Source organism: Erithacus rubecula, assembly GCF_903797595.1.
Source record: "Erithacus rubecula genome assembly, chromosome: 9".
Taxonomy (NCBI): domain Eukaryota; kingdom Metazoa; phylum Chordata; class Aves; order Passeriformes; family Muscicapidae; genus Erithacus; species Erithacus rubecula.
In genome coordinates this window covers 29,172,875-29,192,047 of record NC_136660.1, presented here as the reverse complement: position 1 = coordinate 29,192,047, position 19,173 = coordinate 29,172,875, and the positions used below count along the sequence as shown (strand labels likewise).

At 40.2% G+C, this 19,173-nt stretch overlaps 1 protein-coding gene across 1 annotated transcript in view; it reads left to right on the top strand.

Moving 5' to 3' along the window:
* The first annotated feature begins 10,608 nt into the window (after positions 1–10,608).
* The window catches only part of RAB11FIP2 (RAB11 family interacting protein 2), a 32,447-nt gene continuing 23,882 nt past the window's right edge, over positions 10,609–19,173 (top strand). The window contains exon 1 of the mRNA XM_079312317.1: positions 10,609–11,669. Coding sequence (XP_079168443.1) covers positions 11,317–11,669 — 353 coding nt within the window. The 5' untranslated portion in view covers positions 10,609–11,316. The remainder of the gene's footprint in view (positions 11,670–19,173) is intronic.

Genomic DNA, 19,173 nt, shown 5'->3' with positions numbered 1-19,173 from the left:
CATGGGAAAAAAAAATACTGTCAGAGGCAGAGCTGGACCCACTTCGTTCAATTATCATTTCAGAGGAGGAAAAAAAAATCATTCTAAATACAAATTATTTAATTTAATGTTAACTATGAGCTAAATAATGGTCATTGTAATCCTGTAAGTGGTCCTGCTGCTGGAAGTTAAAAACAAAGTTACTTCTAAAAGCAGAAGCTTGAAAAACCTATGTATATAATTTCTAGACTCCACAGAAAGGAATTACACAAATTGCTAATCAGGCACCAAAATGAATATACTGTTGATACAGTTGAAATGTTTTCTTTGCTCTCCTCTCGTGCTATAATATTTTTCTAGTCCCTGCACTCAAAGTAGATACATCACATTTTGATGTAGTTAGGCTCTTTTCAAGGTGTGAAATTGGTAAGTACCAACACCAAAGGAAAAAAATTCTTTTAATACTGCGCTGTGCCACTTGAAGCTGTATTACCCTTTGGCTTTGAGCCAGCAAACTCCAGTGAGAACTATTTTAGAGCACATGACTATAATAAAAAATATTTAAACATGGCCTAACAATGGATTAAACTAGTAAGACATAGTTTGTGTTAGATCCCGAGGATGAATATCAAAAATAGAGGCAATAGTTTTGAAACAACAGCCAGCAGTGAAAAGTTTACTTCTAATATAAACCAGACAGCCCCCAAAATAATTTGTGGTTTATTTAATTCTTACCGTTCATCTTGTGTTCTTTTGAGTAAGCTAAAGTAAGACACCCGCGTAAAAGCTGCAGCTGGTTTAGATTTTGATTCTGGATCTCTAGTGAGCTGAAAAACTCTAATCTGCATCTGCAAGGGTGGGGAGTCGTTTTTGTAAACAAGGGGAAAAAAAAGGATTTGCTGTGGGGGGAAGGGCAGCTTAGAAGAAGGTGCGTTTTGGGAGAAGAGAGAAAAAACAACCTCGTTAATATATTATAATAAATTACTGTTTTGTCATTATCTGGTTATATTTGCACAAACATCAATTGCATGTGAGCCCTGAAAAAAGAATGTTTCATTGCCTTTAATATGCTCTGCAGTGTGCACCCATACAAAATCATTACTGTAACAAAACCAGCTGCATGTAATAGAAAGCAAATGATTTACAATGTTACTATAAGAAACTACTTTATTTCATATTATCATAAAAAGAACAGCACTGAAAATTTGCATGACAAACACAAGAATCCAGGAAATTCCAAATCTAATTCATTTTTAGGTTTTAATAGGTATTAACTTACGAAGGTGAATTGTTGAGAACATTTCTTACAGAATATTTCCAGAGAGTTTAGCTGCAATATTGGAACTTATATTCAGTGAAATGTGAACTAGCCCAGTAGGTGAAGAAAATGCATAGGCTTTAAATTCACTGCTGGACCTAAAAAAAATCATATTTATTTTTATCACTCATGGTTTGGGTCTGTCAAGGATCTCTCAAGTCAATGGGTCTTCAGCTCTCCGAACAAAGACTGCTGCATTTGATGCTGTTCTAAAATTTCACTTCTGTTACCAACGTGCACAGTGACAGTGTTTCAAACTGTTGTGAAATTTTAACAAATAAACATGAGCAGTTTCAAACCCACATTCTGCCTGGTTGTACGGAGGGGTTGGGATTCTCTGCAGATTATGAAGGATCAAATCCCGACTCTGTCCCACACAGGTCATGAAACAAGTTCCTGTTGTGTCATGGAAGGGAAGCCTATTGTATGCAGCTAGGGAAGAAGATAACAGCTGTTACCAAAAAGGTGGCAGGCATGCAAAGCAAAAACCAAAGTCTTGAACAAATGAAGCTTTATAAGACCCAGGCAGAACTCAAACAAATGTTCAATGAAAGTCACTTTTATGGCTGTACTTTGGTTTATCGCAAGGCAGTAATAAATGTGTCTCATTAAAAGCCAGTAAAAGAACACCACCTACACCACCAATTGCTGTAACTGCAGATATAGCAGATCTGGAATAGTTACCTAAAGACCCTCATTTCCTAGCATTTAATGCTTCCCTGTCCATATAAACTAGCTTTCTATGGATTTAAAGACTGTTGGATGCTAAAAGCAGCAGCTGTTGCTGGGAAAACGACACTTTCAAAGCCCTGTTTCTTTCTCAAGGTGAAGTTAGAGGAAGGTTGAATGAACATGGAACGCTCCTTGGTGAAAAAAAATTGCCAGAGGAGAACATGCCAAGAGAAAAAACAAGCAATTCCCCCATCCTGGCTGGAGTGTGAGTGTTTTGCCTCAGCTTTATTGCTCAGCGGGTCAAATTCATTCCTGGTGAAATGGCAGTTCCCATGGTGAAGCCGCAGGAAAATTCTGAAACATTCTGGCACCTGTCAAGAAAGGGGGATGTGAAAGTGGGGGGAGGAACTGGCATGTAGAAGCTGGGATTAAGGGTGGGAGCCACCACATAAAAGGTTATTCTTGTTCTAGTTGTTAGAACTTTTTTATTGCGCAGAATTTACATACATGCTTATTAAGTGGTTTAAAAAAGAAGCCTGACAGATATTAAACAGCATGCCACACTCTTTATGCTGCTGCCATACAGATGTGTCCAAAGCATAAACAGACTTACAGTCAGCACTTGATTGCTCTATGGGAGAGTATCTCTGCAGTAAAGTTCTCCAAACTTTTCAGGACAATTAACTTGAGAATTGGAATATTTTTTTTTCTCCCCCCGCAGATTTGATCCATTGCTTGATCTCTCACTGCTTTCCAATTATGCAGGGAAAATATATAGCAAGTGTTTTAATACCCTAGATTGAATTTCCTAAACCTAAGCTAGCAGCAGAATGACTGGGCCAGGGATTCTGGCACAAGAAGTACAGCTGTGTGTGAGCTGGTGGGAAAACTACTGGAATATCATGACTAGTCTTGGTGTTCACACTTCAAAGAAGCCATGGAAAATTGAAAATAGATCAGAAAAGAATGATTTCAAGATCTGGAATATCTGCCTTGTAGGAATAGATGTTTGCAGCCTAATCTGTTTACTTTATCAGAAAAACGGTAAAAGACTCGATCGATATATTAATACCTACATGTGGAGAAAATGTGTAATGACTCCATAATTTAAAATTTTACCTCTTTGCCTCTTTTTTCCCTCACACTTAAGATTTCAGGCTTGCCACTGGATAAAAAAGAGTCTTCTTGGGGAACATATGCTGGATACTTAAATGTTGAAGGGAATCTCTGTTTCTGCAGCTGAAGTAATTCCAGGGATGACCCTGAGAAGTTGTATCTTGGCTGGGATGATATTTAAGTTAGAATTTACAACTGCCTGTGAGTTTTGCTGAGTAAAGGTTATTTGCACAGTAATATTAGTCTTGTGCCTCTTTACTCAGCACTGTCCAGCCATTACCATGCAGCTCAAACTCAGCAGGGGTGCAATTATCAGTTTGGTGACCTCTTAGTACTGTCACAAGCAACAGAAGGACCCAGGCAGTGGCAGGACACTGCACAAAAGACCCTTCAATAAACAAACACCAAGAATATCTGATTGCCAAAGTGAAGCATTTAATCACACAGGCTTTTCTATCACTGGAAATGAAGGCAGACATGCTGTTACAGTAATATGAGGAGAAAAAAATGAGATTGAGCAGCAGCAGCAAAGAAACAAAGGAGAAGCTGAAGGAAAACAAAATATGGAGATGATTTAAAATCACTTATGAGACCTGTGCCTGCTAATGCATTTTTTCAAATGATTATGACTTACAGAAAATACATTCAGACATCTTCTTCTCATTAGAAACATTGAGTTGAAAAAGATATAACCAGTATCCCAGTGTGCTCCCCTAACATGAGCTTTTGAACCACAGCTACGAAGTTGCATCCAGCATTGGTATGCCTTAATATCATATGTTGCTGGATGATGAGACATCTGTGTTCTTATATGGACAATCACACTACCCCAGCATCAGCAAGAGTGTTTCTAGAGAACAATTGCTGATGTGTTAGCATGGTTTCTATCTTTCCACAGAGACTCATATGCTCCATCTTTGACTTCATGATTTTTTAGCTGATAGGGATTTGAAAAGAGCTGCTATAAAGAGCTTTTACTGTTACTCACTGCTTTTTCACATTTAGATGGGCAATGCAACAAACATAACAGAAAATGAGGATGCACCATTGGTTTAAACCATGAAGATACAGTGCCATTACAAATCACTTTTGTTAAAGCACCTTTCAAAGTGGTGGTGAAGAGGCTCAGAGGGTGATGTCTATATCCTAACACAGACTTTTTCAGTGAGGTTTAACCAGAACGAACTCTGGTTGCAAATTTTTGGAAGCAAAGACAAAGAATATGAAAAGCAAAGCAACAAGACATTTTAACACCAGGCAACTGTTTTCATTTTTATTTACTCAGACTCCAAAACCAACTATGTGTCACTTATACTTTCTGAGCATAATTCTGAAGTGAGAGTGGACAAAGTGACAGAAGAGCCTCAGAAGATTTCTAGTGTAGAGGAAAGGCCTTCAGAGCTGCAAATAATAACCAGAAACCAAATTCTGCTCTCCATCACATTGGAGAAAATTCAAAGTAATTACCCTACTGACTTCAGTGTAGTGATCCTAGATTTATATTACTGTAAATGACAGCAAAAATTGGACCCAATATAGAAATAATTTATCTAAGGCCCTAAGTATAGTTAGTTGCACAATTCAATCTGTAAATAATGCCTCTAATGCACATATGGCTAATTTACATCCAGACTATGAGAACATAGCCAGTGCTGATTTCCAGGATGCTTAAAGCACTAGGCAGTGCCAAAATAAATCTGCAGTATTCCCAGAGCCCTCACAATCCTTCCAACTTCTGGGGTTGGGAAGAAGATGCACTACACACATTTTGGAAAAGTGAAATTCTATCTGCTACATACTAGTTATTGGATAATTCTTACCAAAAGGGCATAGCAGGCTGTTAAGCAGCACTCCATGTCTACTTGCAAGAACTCTGCAAGCTCTCTCCTCTCAAGAAGTTGTTTTTATCTAATTTGTCTCTTACTGGGAGCAGAATTCTAGGAGCAGCTTGAGTTTTCTAAGAATAAACCACACTTGAAAGATGCAAGGGTTTTAAGTAACATTGGAGAACGGTGCTTGGAATACATACATTTAACACACATAAAACTTAACCACAGCAATTTAAGTTAGATTCCTTCTCTAATCACATATTTATGTTAAGACCTCGCTGAAGCCAAATTAAAATTGATATTGCTTGGAGGAAAGATGGTATAAAAATCTGAATTATTCACCAGGCTTGGCAAGAGAAAAAAAATTCTGCCAAAATACCAAGTATTGTTCTGGGCTTTGTACAAGCACTACAATGTGTTATGTGAAGAGTTAGAAAATTCATGTCCTGCTGTACCTTGGACTTCAGAGGAAAGATGTTAAATCGAAGTGTAACAAACTCCTTCCTTCCTTCCTTCCTTCCTTCCTTCCTTCCTTCCTTCCTTCCTTCCTTGGGGTGTGGACACAGGACAGTCCTCTGGTAGAACAAAATCCCTGGGAAGAGATTAGATTTTGGGGGCAGCTAAGCCTGGGAGCAAGTCTTGGCAATGTAAATATAACAATTTAATCTTCTTACAAATAATTCCATTTAGTCTGTGCTCATACAGGAGCCTAATGATGTTGAATGTGTGGGCCCTATAAAGCCCTTTGAGCTCCTAGAAAAGGAAAACAATTAGAGAAGTTCAGAACTTATCTCAGAAAGAACTCTGTTCAGAACTTAATTTTCTGGTATTTGCCAAGTTTCTCCTTAAGGGAGTTGGTAACTTTGGAGAATTTGTGAGGTAATGGTCTCTCAGATCCTTGGAGACCCATAAAGAATAAATGACCTAAAGAATAAATGCAGGAGTTATTTAAACACAGGAAAAACACCTCTAAAGAAGCCTCAGACTCAAACAATAATAATTTCTTTTTTTCTCCTGGTTCATTAAGAGACCAGAAAGGTCATAATTTTGAAGTTGTTTTTTCTAATGTTTCTTAGGTTCTGCCCAGCACAAAAAAAAATATTCTTCTCTAAAAAGATGACAAAATTATCCTTGATTCTCCTTATATTACTTATTTCCAATTCCAATGCATAAAACTTCTTTAAGATGTTCAATCATTGGACATGTACCGAAAACAAGAAAAAACGTTTATATTTAAGTGACAGTCTGAGTTCTGCCAGGTGTGGGGCAGGGTGTACCCCATGGCTATGTCAGCTTGGAAATGTTGAAGGAGTTTGCATGATAGAGAGGCTTTGACAGAAGAGCACAGAAGCTGCTGAGAACGAGATGTTTCCATGTTTTTAAAAGGCTGAACTGAAATCTAACCCAGACAGCTGACTAACATCTTGAGACACAGGCAGTTTGGGTCAAATCTGGGTGACTGGCAAGTTTAATTATAGCATTTGATGACTGTTTTACAGCATTTAAGCCTCTTTGAACTTCACAATGGATGAGAGTGTTGAAAGGCTGTGAAACATGTTCAGCTAAAAATGAACAAAAAAGATGATGCTTCCAACACTCTTAGTGGTACCTGGCATTTATTTGAAGTCTGATATTGCACACAGGACTTCCACATCCGTGGCTCCAGATTTCCGGTTGAAAGTGCTGGATTTCTATCAGAACAATGGACAATTCTATGGCTTTTGCCTTTTTGAGCCCCCACTCCCCTTTTCAGAGATACATTTATTCTGCTGTTTCTTGTATGATCCCATTCCTTGCAGTAATGCAAGGTGAAGAGTGAGGCAGGGCAGACACAGACTGCATCCCAAGCAGGTAAACCCAGAGAAAACAGTACAGAAGAAATAGCAGTGGCAGAGCTCCTGAGAGCTCAGCACCACTGAGGTGTCTGTAGGGCTTTCAAAACCTACCTGAGAAAATTCAGCCCTGGTGTTGAGGCCAAAGGTCTCCTCCATCCAAGCAGATGTTCCACAAGAGTGAAAGTGAAAGGTGAAAGAAAGCACACAGAGCAGGACAGTGGCCTCACTGACCCAGCCTCAGCAAACCTTGAAAATTTTGGGTTGCAAAATTTGGGGTCAGAACAGAAATTTCATTAATATTATTCTAGCTTTTAATAATTACATCAAAATACTTTCAGTGCAATGAATTCTTCTCAAACCAAGAGAGCAGATAAAACCAGTAGCTTGAGAAAAACCTTCCAATTCACAGTAGTTTGAGCCCAGATATTTGATTTCTGCAGTCAATTAATTCTACTGAATTCCTGAAGAAGTCACTAATTGAAAAAATAATGACAGCTAAGATAAAGCTAACAGGCAACAATGTTCAGTCTCAAAAAATGCAGTCTTTCCAACAAACAGTCTCAACAGTTGCAACAGCTCCTGAAAGTTATTCAGCAAGGCAGAAAGCAGAAGCCTGTCACATGTCAAGACAAAACCAGTCTATTCTCACAGCAGTGTAACATTCAAAGGAAACACATCACCCACAATCTACCAACTCAGAATTATTCAGCAAATAATTCTGAAGAGAAGATAGCATTTTCATAAAAGGTAACAAAACATTTCCTACTTCACAAACAGAAATCAGGGAGAAATTAAATCACCAAATTACCTGCTACAATTTACCAGTGTAAACACAACTGCTTTGATCCTCTTTAGCAAGTACACAACTGGAAATGAAAAGCAAAATATGGAACTGTCACAGTGGCACAGGCAAAAAGATTTTCTTGCATTTTCTTTTGAAAGGGCAGCCAGAATATCAAGGCTCATGTTTAATCAGATGCACTGTTGGCTCAGGAGGGAGAAATGAGAGGGAATTACAAATTACTGAAATTGAAAAAAAAATCCACCATAGTTCTTGGAATTTCCCCGTTAAAAAAAACCCTCAATATTGATCTCCTGGATTCAAAAATGACTGGAAGAACGTTTAATAGAGATAGATGGCATACATGAGCTTTAGGGTTCTGCATTAAATATACCATAGGTATCCACTGTTTTTCTGTGATTAACAATTGTCTTTTAAACTTGCTCTCATCACTATCTACAAGGAGATGGGGTGTTGGAGTAGCCATCAGGAATACAGGACAGCTATTGCAAATTAGAAATGCAGAAACAATTTTCTGAGGCCACATATTCAGGCTTTGATGGCTTTTTCTTCATCAGCAAGAATTCTAGGCTTGCTTTTCTCAGCTTTCTCCAACATTACCCAGGGAGTGGCAGAACAGGGAAAAGGGGCAGGACACAGGACACTACAGGAGCTACTTACCCAGGGAGAATCTTTTTTACCACAGTGTAGCACACAAAGGAGCTAATTTGACTGCAAGCTCTAAATATAATGTTTTGAGCTCAAAATTCTTTAAAAGAAACTAAGGACTAGAAAATTAATGATGAGACATCCTCAGAATGAGTGGACTTGGACAGAAAACATGATACAGCAGTAACAGTAAGTTTAAAAGATAATTATTACAAAACACCAATGGATATCTATGATGCACTGAAGGAATGGTGCAGTCCTGTAACCAAAATGGTGCATAGGAAATAAAATGGATTTTCTAATGTAATATTCACTAAATCATGGGCAGTGATGAGCAAAACCTACAGTGCATACAGGCACTGAGCAGGCGTGGTGGCTTAGTGAATGAAAATCTGAGTCATTTCTGGATTAATGCTCTAACATAGTGCCAGGGGACACTGTGTTGCTGGAGATATCATTATTTCTCTGAGACATTTTGTCATTTATATCCCACGTTACATTCCAGAAGATGACAATTACTCTATTCTAAAGAGGACAAAATCAAAAGGCCAGCTTTCAGCTTGACCCTAGAGGGGTGTAAGAGGGAATAAAATATATCTGGTGCACCTTTGAGCAGAATTCTCTTCAAGCACGGGGGGGAGGAGTTGAGGGGGCATCTCCCCAGTGCCTGCTCCACCAGCTGAACAGAGAGCAGAAACATGAGAAAGGGGAAAGGTTCCACACTCCTCTTCTCACATGCCAGATTGCACATAAGGAGTAGAGGACTAATAATCTGTTTATTTTTGAAAGCAGGAAAGGCAGATTGGGTATTGCACTGATATATGGTCTGCAGCAGTACAAAAGTTCTTCCACCTTCCCCTGTTCAGCTGTTTGTAGATGTATTCCAGTCAGCTTCTGTTTAGAAAGAGACAACAATAAGAAATTAGAGAATACCAATAAAAGGCAAGGAAAAAGCACAAAACCTGCCTGTTGTAAAAACTCATAAAATTTTTCCTAAGAAGCAGCATGCAAGACATGATGTTTGGCTTAAATTTCTATTAAATAAATACATTCTGCCTACCTAAAATTCATTTCTTGTTTTGATTTGATGAGTTCATCATGCTTGGTTGCTATTTAGTGCAGTGAAGATTATTCCACTATAACAGAATTTGTATGTGGTAAAATTCATTTCAGAAATATTCGGATGTACATAAGTGTCTCTGGTTTCCAAGAAGAACCCTGTGGCTTTCCCCCCTGGCCTAAGTCTCCTGCAGAACACTGGCACCACAATCCCTCCTGGCTCTTCCAGCCCAAAATACTTGGGAGTCTTTCCCCAAGAACATCATTGTTTCATTGTGAAACATTTGGGAAAAATAGCTGAGGATGTGAAAGAATGAGAGCTGCAGAGTAGGGGAAGGGGTTTTCAGGTGAGGGGGATGGTGATTTATCCCAAAGAGCTGACCTGCAGCCTTAATTAACCATTCATATCTCAGCATCACAAACCAAGGCAGACAACCACAGCATTTATAATGCCTTCAGAAACTACCATCCTGGATAATCCATTTACACATTTTTGCCTAAATATGATCCCAGGACACGTATTGAAGTTACCATTTTTAACTGGGCCATCTATTTTCCTACGAATAAAAATCATATTGAATGTAGAAGAGTAAAGAAGTGCCAGCTCTGTGTCAACCATCACAGCATGCAGACAGCTATCATTGCCAGCCAAAAATCGAGCATCAGTTTTCATCAATGAAGTATTTATTAAAATTGTGTACAGAGATGACAAGAGCTGGGACCAAGGCTAATGACATTGTGTAGACTGGTGACCCCTCTTTTCAGACCCTGGATGATAACTTGCTTGGCATTAGGTATTGTGGGCAGCATCATACTTTACTCTCCCTAAAGGCCTTCAATTTTAAGTTTTTAATTTCCTGCTTTATGAGAAGGTCTCCCAAGGTTATTTTGCTCACTATCTGACCTGCCTGCTGGTTTCCCTATTTTTTATGGTTTGCAGGGGTGGGATACACAAGCTTAATTTTTTAATTTTTTTGGTAGAAACTATGTTAATACCTGTGACTGCACTTACAGCATGCAAACACGTGTGCAGTCTCCAAGCAAAATTATGGGACCTCAAAACATGTTGTACAGTATTTTTACTAATACTTTGTAATTTTGTATTTTTCACTCATTTAAATCCAACAGATTTGCCAGGGCGGGTGGATGGGGCTGAAAAATGAAGCGGCTCCCGGAGCAGTTGTCAGCAGGATGGGCTCCAGAGCAGCACCACTCCGGGCTGGCTCCATGGCCGCCCCCGAGCCGCTAATATTGAATAATAATATCAACAACAACGCCTTTAGCCGGGTTCCCTCCGCTCCGCAGCTCCTGCACAGCTCTGTGCCCGCTCCAGGAACAAAAATAGCGATGAATTAATTAACGGGCCGGGATCCCAGCCGGGAGGGGGCCCCGGGAGCCCAGCGCTCCGTCACGCCCGGGGAGCCGCGGCCTGGCCGGCCCTGCCCGCGGGGCGCTCGGCGCTGGGCAGCGCTGCCCGGGCGGCCGCGAGCGGCGGCGAGGGGACGGAGCGAGGCGGCGAACCCTGCCCTCTGCCCTCCGGCAGCATGGGGAAGGCGGAAGCGACGGAGCCGGCCCGTCAGGCCGGGCGGCGGCGGGGGGGCAGCGCGGCGAGAGGCTGAGGCGGCCGCGGCGGGGACGGGCGCGCTGACGGCGGCGGGCAGGGCAGCGCGGCACCGAGCCCCCCGCCGGCGCCCAGCAAGGGGGAGGCCGCCGGCGGCCTGCCGGGCCCCGCGGCGGAGCGGCCCTGCCCGGGGGATGCCCTGGGGGCGGCGCGGGGCCGGGCCGGCAGCGGCGGCGGCGGCGGGCAGGGCCAGGCCGGGCGCGGGAGGGCGGCGGGGCCGCGGCTGCGGCGGGAGCGGCAGCCCCCGGCCATGGAGCCGCAGCCGGGGCGGCCGGGCAGGGGGGGACCCGCGGGCCGGTGAGGGCCACCCGCGGCCAGCAGCGCTAGAGGAAGCACCAGCCGAGCCCCTGACAGGTGTCTCCGCCGTAAGTGCCCTTACGCGGTCACTCGAGGACTGACGGACTTTGCGTTTGTTGTTGCTGCTGCGATCTCCAGAGATGATGTTGGCGGAGCAAACCCAGAAGTGGTTCCCAACTCACGTGCAAGTTACGGTCCTTCAAGCCAAAGGTCTAAAGCCAAAAGGTAAAAATGGCAGCAACGATGCCTACACCATCATACAGCTGGGCAAGGAGAAGTACTCCACCTCGGTGGCTGAGAAGACTCTGGATCCCATCTGGAAAGAAGAGGCCTCCTTCGAGCTGCCTGGACTGCTCATGCAGGAGAATCCAGAAAAATACATCCTCTACCTGATTGTCATGCACAGGTCGCTGGTGGGGCTGGACAGGTTTTTGGGACAGGTGGCCATAAGTCTGAATGATATATTTGAAGACAAGCAAAGGCGGAAAACAGAGTAAGTGATGGTTGGTTTTTTTCATTATAATTTGTGTTCCTTGGACAGTTGCACTTGGGGAGGGTAGGACATAAGGTGTTATGAATGTACTTTGAGATGAAATTAATCTGTCATTTGATTCTATGTTCAAATCTCTTAACCTATACAGTCATGTCATTGTGGCCTGACCTCTTCCACAGGAGTTTACTGTAATCAAAGTTCTTACTCTGCACAGGGAAGGACTGTCAATGACATTAACTTTTCTGACAAACTCTTATGTGTACCATGAACTCATTACAGTCTGTTTTTCTAAGCATTTTTCTTTATTCTGCACAGGGCCATATCCCCATTCATCTCCTACCTCACTTTGAACCATGCCTGAGACTCAGATGCCGTCAAACCTGGTGTGGTTGTCTTTAAAATTGTTTTCCTTCAGTTACTTCAACCACGTGTGTTTAAATATTTTATATTTATGTTTTAGTGGTCAATGAGCTGTGACTTAATGGAGTCTTACCATAACAGTACAGTGCTTTGCTGTCCTGATTAATCCTAGGCCATGATCCCACTGGCTACACTGTGCAGCAGGCCTCAGCTGAGAAGACTGAAGAGAAATTTCATCTCTTGTGGTAGCTTCCATCACTACCTAGAAAAGCCTTTGTCAAATAAAACTGTGTTTCCCAGGAGGTTCAACCACTGGAATGCAAAAAAAGAAATTAAAAAAAAAAAAAGAAAAAAGAAAAAAAGAAAAAGCATCATAGTAGTTTAAGCTGAACTGTGCTTATCTAATTCTCTGTGTTTTTCAATTAAATGATTAAAGTTGTTGTAATTCCTAGACTGGACATGGCTGCACAAAGATGTTTGGTACCAGTGTAATTTATCCTCCATGTGTATGTAGGTGTGAGAGTACTGCAGGCATGCCTATGACTCCGTGCTTTGGGTTTGTTATGCTTGTCCCACAGAAGCTGAATCAGAAGAGCATGAAGACCTCCAAGTGAGCTCCCTGTTGGCAGTGAGGTGTGAACGCTGACAGATCTTTCTGCAGTGGTTAAAAAGTTCCTGCTCCAGGTGCCTTTCCTCCTCTAGTGTCTCTTCAGTAGAGTACAAAGGCTCCTGTGCCTAAATCTCAGCTGTTAAAATTAAAGTCTGGTATCCATAGTGATGGTGAGTCTGTGGTGAGGTGCTGGTGTTTGCATCCAAGCCACTAAAAGACTGGCATTGCTTGTCTTGCACAGTCTCTGACTGTGCTGGGGTTGAACCTCCAGCAGCATTGGCAGCTGGAGGTGGAAATCTGGATGGTTAACATGAGGCAGGGCTTCTTGGTCACACAACTGTGCTGAAACCACCTCAAAAACTGGTCCTGCTTAAATGCATGGCTGAGGTTGAGGAGCACCCAAGACAAGTCAAAACCCTCTTTGCCCTGGTGTTTGTTTTTGTAAACTGAATTTTCTGCAAAACACTATGTTCACAAACCATATGATATGAAAGAAGTCTGTGCAGAATCTCTTGTGGGTTCACTGTCTGGAGTATTACGCTTTTTAATTGCTTATCTTTTTAGGGACAAACCAGTTATCTTGATGGTAAATGCCTGTAGCCTTAGGGTCTTAATTTCTGTTAACACTTGATTCAAGAAGTTTCACTGCTCTTATGTATCTTAAAAATTCTTGAATCATTAGTTGTAATTATCTTGCAAGTCAGTAGTCAACTGCCTTAGATGCAACACCTCGCAACAAGGTGAAAAACAAGGTGAATGAATGAGGGAGAAATGCTACTAAAAGTAAAAACTGTGAATCTAGATAGAAATACTAGTTCAGAAACTAGAGTAAAATATCTAAATTATTCCATTATTACTGTGAGTAACAAAACTTCTTTTCCCTAGAAGAAGAAATATAGACTCCTGCACCCGTTTTAGCAAAAGTGGTACTGGAGTCTTGTAAAATTATTCCAGAAATTTTCTAAGTGGGGTAAGTAACACAGTCCTTGTGATAGTTAAACAAACATTGAGATCTGCAGTATTTTTACAGGAAGTTGTGCTTAGCAAGGCTCCATAGGTGTTCTTTGTTTGCTCATTTCTTTCTTTGAAGTGTGAGAGAGGAACTCCTGCAATGTGGCCGTGGAGCAGTTCCACCCAGAGCAGCTGAAATCACCGCGGCTCCCCGGGAGCTCTGCTGCACAACATGGGGGCCTGTGGGGAAAGCTTTACAAACAGCCCAAGTCCTTTCTTCAGGAGTTACTTGAGCATTTAAGACTGCAAATCTTATTAAAAGTTGATGGGTGTTAGGCTTCTAGGGCCGAACAGCCGTACTTGTAAAAGTCTTATGTAAGTGTAAAAGTGCGGCTGGGCGGCGAGTGGGATTTTTGGCAGCGCGTTCTCGCTTAATGCTGATTTAAATTCTTATGAGGAAGGAGCCACTGAAAGTCCAGTTTTCCCCTTGGTGTCTTGAGGTGCTTAGAAACCTCAGAAATGGCCTTTCTGGAACTCACTTTTGAACAAAAGTAACGCTGAGTTCCAAAGTTTCCATGTTTTTGAGTTTCGTGGTTGTGTGTGCCCCTGTGCCACGCGGGTGTGTCGTGGCTGTCTCCTTTAAGCTTTGCTGGAGATGTGGATTCAAGATTTGTACGTGTGTGTGGGACCAGGGCAAACTTTCAAGAGTAGATTTACGAATGCAATTTCAAACAGAATGCTCTTTTTTCCCTTTTTATTAAATCCTTTTTGATAGAAAATATTCCTAGTCCTATGTTGGCAGTAAACTAAGGGTAATATATTTGGACCTGAAGACCTTCTAACTGTGACTATGGTGTGGGAACTGAGACACCCAGCACCTTTCAAAACCAAGTCCAATGTCTTTGTTACTAAAGCACTCCAATGGTTGAAAGCTATATTCATTGTTTCAGAAACACTAATCTGTTTTATTAAGCAGTGTTTTTACTTTCAAATATGTTCAACAGGCTTGTGCTGTTATTAAATCCAGAGTTATTTTCTTATGTTGATGTAACCTTAACATTTCTTGCTTTGTTTGGGGATGAATGAGATCCAGTTATTTGATGAAGTGTCTATTGGTAATATTTCTACTTTTTAATATATTTAATAGCTTCCTCTTTCCAACACAGCTGTACATATGGTGCTGTAAGAGACAGACTCAAGAGTCACCAGGGTATTGCAAAAAAGATATTTAATATTCTGCACAATGCTGAACCCTGTCAGCAATTCCCTAGTGCTTTTTTAGTAAGGAGGTATGAGAAGTGAAGGCTACCAGCTGATTCTGAATTCCTAGGAAGACCGTGGGTTGTGTGACATTTGGCTTTTAACATATTTTTTTAATTTAATATTTTATAATTTGGAAGAAATAAATTTCAAAAATCATTGCAGACACATGAACATTATGTTAGGGAAAAATAATCTTTTTTTTTTTTTTTTTTTTTTTTGTTTCTGTGAAGCTTTTTTTGTTACTTGTCACATCTTAAGACAAATACTCCCTGCAGTAACGTTTTCAGGCAGAGGCCTCATGATAGGATTTGTCTTGTGTTCTAAGAAACTTGCTCTGGCTCAAGTCTTAATTAAACAATATAGTCTATTTACTATAACTTAATAGGGAGAATTTTGTACACAGCATCATATGATGTCCTTTTCCTTTCTGAAACTGACAATTTTTCAAATTCTTAAAAGTAAAGATTTCTGGAACAGTTTGATCCAGCTGTGGCTCAGATGGTCCCTCACTAGGTCTCTTCCAGAGACTTCATCCAAAGCATCTGCAGGATCCCAGTTCATTTTCTTTCTGTCTTAGTGCAGAAATGCCCATTGCACTCTGAAAGTTCGTAAATTTGTGTCTCTGACATCTCTGCTGTAGCTGGAAATGGACAGGGACTTTTTACTTCTGTTCTTTTTTCCAGAGCAGAAAACTAGGCTCCAGATGCTGAAAAGTTTTACTGAGGTTTTTTTTAACAGTTCAAAAAGCTTTGGAAAAACTGCTTTAATGGAAGTGTATTTAGCATAAAATGTTTCAAATGTTACATTTCTGACATGGCTTTTATTTTTTGCAATAACATCACGTGGGTTTTTAAACTCGTCCTAAGAAGTACATGACAATTTTTTCCGTCTGCTCTTGCAAAATAAATATACCTCTTCTACTCTTCCATTTGAAATGTAAATTATAATCAGTGAAAGTATTGCTTTAAAGCATATATCCTTTTTTGTAATAATTTCAATTCAGTTATAATTCACAGTTGCCTTAATGCTGCTGATAATCTGATTTCATAGCATCAAAACAAATTCTTGGGTTACCATGAATAAAAAAAAATACTCATTTGCTGACATGTCTTAATTTACTGAAGCATTTTTCAGTTGTTTTTTGCAGTGACTGAACTTAGATTTTTTCCTTCTGTGGGCTAAATGAACACAGCACTAGAAGAATCTTTCCTGATATTCTTTATTTCCTCAGCTTTTGCTTCATCCTTGTTACTTTCTAATTCCACTCTGTTTATTGTCCATTCCTTTATGAGCTTTCCTGGACAGCTCATTTTATTGTATGTTCAACTGATTTAAGATATAACACTTGTTTGGAATGCTATAAATTTGAGGAGGCAGGTGATGTAGAATTATTATTTCTTATGGAAATATTGTAGGAGACATCTTTGATTTGTGATTTAGTTCCTCTTCTCCCTGGGGTCTGTAATACCTCAACAGCACTCCCCTCCACACACAGAGATTGCAGCAATTGTTAAAAAAAAATGCTTGCTTGAGCATAATACAGTGAAGGAAACTTGGCCTTTTCTAAAGATACTTCTTGTCTTATATTGATCATAAAAACAGAGTCAAAACCAGTTTCTCAGCAAGCAAACAAAAAGAACTCATGATTGACCATGATCAGTATCCTTGTGCTGTGGGCACTGACTTTAGTGCTGCTGAGCTTCCTGGAAGATATGCAAATGGTGTGACTTTTTCCTAATTAATGTGCATTCTTTCTTGGCAGCCTCTGTCTTGGATACAAACTCCCTCTGCTCTGTCCTCTCTCATCTGTAGCAGCATAAGCAAGAGGGAGGCTTCAAATACATCTGGAATTATGAACAAGCAAAATCCTAGTAAATAGATGATATATGGGCTCAGTGCTTGTTAATGAGTGGGAACCATTTTAATAATATTTCTACAAAACATAGCACACTATTATTTACTCATTTTTAGTCTTAAATGTGGTTTCAACAAGAAAAAAAATGCATTTTAAGGGATGAGCTTCAATAATAGTGGAAATGGCAGGGTGTAACAGAAAATTATTGTGGTTAAAGCAAGGGAAAGACCTTTTTCCTCTCAAGTCAAAAGTGAGAAGACTAGTAACTGAGAAATTTGTTAAAGGCACAGAAATAAAGGGCAACCTGGAGATTCTACATGGATTGTCTTGTAACCACTCATTAAATGTAAAAAAAAAAAAAGAAAAAAAAAGAGAGAGATGGTTATAGGAGAAAACAAAACAAAGTTTTGTCCAACTGTAGCTTTATGGACTTGGAGTGTTATTTTCAAATTATTTAGTAATATTCCCAGCATTTATATTTTGCCAACAAATCTGTGCACATCCTCTCAACAAGTCATAACTCTGAGTCAAAGTGTCATGTGGATTGAAATGCTTCTCCATTTTCTGTGCACATCTTCACATGCTCACACACACACTCTACTCAAATAACTGCCCTTAATTCTTATACTTTCAGTTAGTTTGTTTCTAACATAGAAGTATTCACCATTAGTCTGTAGCCAAAATAATTAGTTAATTAAGAGCACTTTAATGACTTTGACTCCAATTCATGTTAGCAAACCCTGGAGTGAGGGTGTTGTGATAGCTGTCAGTTCCCATATGTTTTGTGGTGTTACCATGTCACTCTGCAGTATTTATTTGAAACTGCTTTGAATATCTCATTTCGGTTGGCTTCCAGAAAGTAAGAGTATTCATCTTTGTGAGTGTCATCACTTACTTTAATAAATAATTTGTTTTCTTCTTAATTTCCCTTCATACATGATGTAGTCTGTGCTCAACCCCTTGCCTTAATTTTATTGCTTATTGACTTTTGGGGCAGCTTCTCAGTATGGTGTTGGAATGATTTATCACAAAACATTTTTCAAAGTGCATACACTGCTAAATGAAAATGTCAGATAGTTCTGGGCTTTGGATGTTGTTTTTTATCAATTAGCTGTGGCCATTTATGTTAGTGAGCTTTTGTGATCCAAGTTTCTTCAGTGTATCCAGTTTTACAGGAGTCATCAGCTTGGTTTTTGTGACAGCTGATGGATGTGTTCTATCATTGAGATTCTGATGGTCTTTTATAGGGGCAAGTTTAGAAGTATCTGCCTTCATAGAAAATTCTCATTAATGTGTAGCAGATCATGAAGCTGATTTTTGCCTGTAAAATCAAGGTCAGAAGCCTTGGCAGATGCTGTAGTGATTTCTTCAGTAATTTGTGAATTGAAATAAAGATTTTGCAAAATTTTTTGAGTTTTTCAGCAAAGCAAAACTAGATCAGCTCAACAGATAATTACTGGTAGAGAAAAGGCAGAGTGGTGTATTTGAGAAGCAGAAAATTGGAAAATTCCTTCAATACTTTCCATCTTTGGCCCTGTCCAGAACACAGAGTTGGGAGATCATCTATCATGCACAGGATGAATGTGCTGGCTGGAACACTTAATTGCTGTTGAAATTGGTAGATAAGTTACCCAGTGTTTTTAGAGGCTGTCAAAGCATATAATTAAAATGTAATTGAAATTAGGTAGTGCTTTTTCTTACCCATGCTGTCAGCCCATCCTGCTCACTGATACATGGTGAGCAGAACAGGCTGAGTGATGCTTCTTCAGAGAGAGAGGGATAAGACTTGGAACTGTCAGATTCTTTGGCAGATTTGGAGGGCAAGTAGAAAAGAGGAGGAAAAAAACAACTGAAAGATGTAGATCACTAACTATTTAAATGAAATAGGCCAGGGTTTTGTAACATTCTCATTTATAGTAACATATTTCAGTTTTCCCCTTCACCCTTCCTGTCTCTTCTCCAAGGTGAAGGGTTCATTATTGGAGTTTGCTTTTTCCACCCCTAATTGTTGGTGTGGCCAAAATCAACTAATTTTGTCATGGGTAGAAAGTGGCCATGCTGCTTCACATAGGGATTTAGCTTTTCAGGGCTGTCTGGTCAGTAGGATTTTCCCTACTTAGCCTTGCACATTGAGCTTCTCTTTGCACATTCATGCAGAGTGGCAATTTATAGAATAGTTAAAAGTGGAAATAAGAAGCAAGGGTTGTTCTGATGGAAGCCATAGGGAAAATGTTGAAATTAGAGGGTGTATGGAGGACATTGCCCTACAGAACATTTGAAGGTGAGAGCAAGAACAATGAATGTGATTCCAAAGGCAATAGGGTTTCCTTTGAAGTTGGGAAAATTTGCCAGACTTTGTACAAGGTCTGTTTAAATAAAGACTGTCTGCAAGACTGGATGTAATATTTGGTTATTAAGTAAAAGGGCATCTGCTCTCATAAAAGCCACCCTGTTTTGCTCATGTA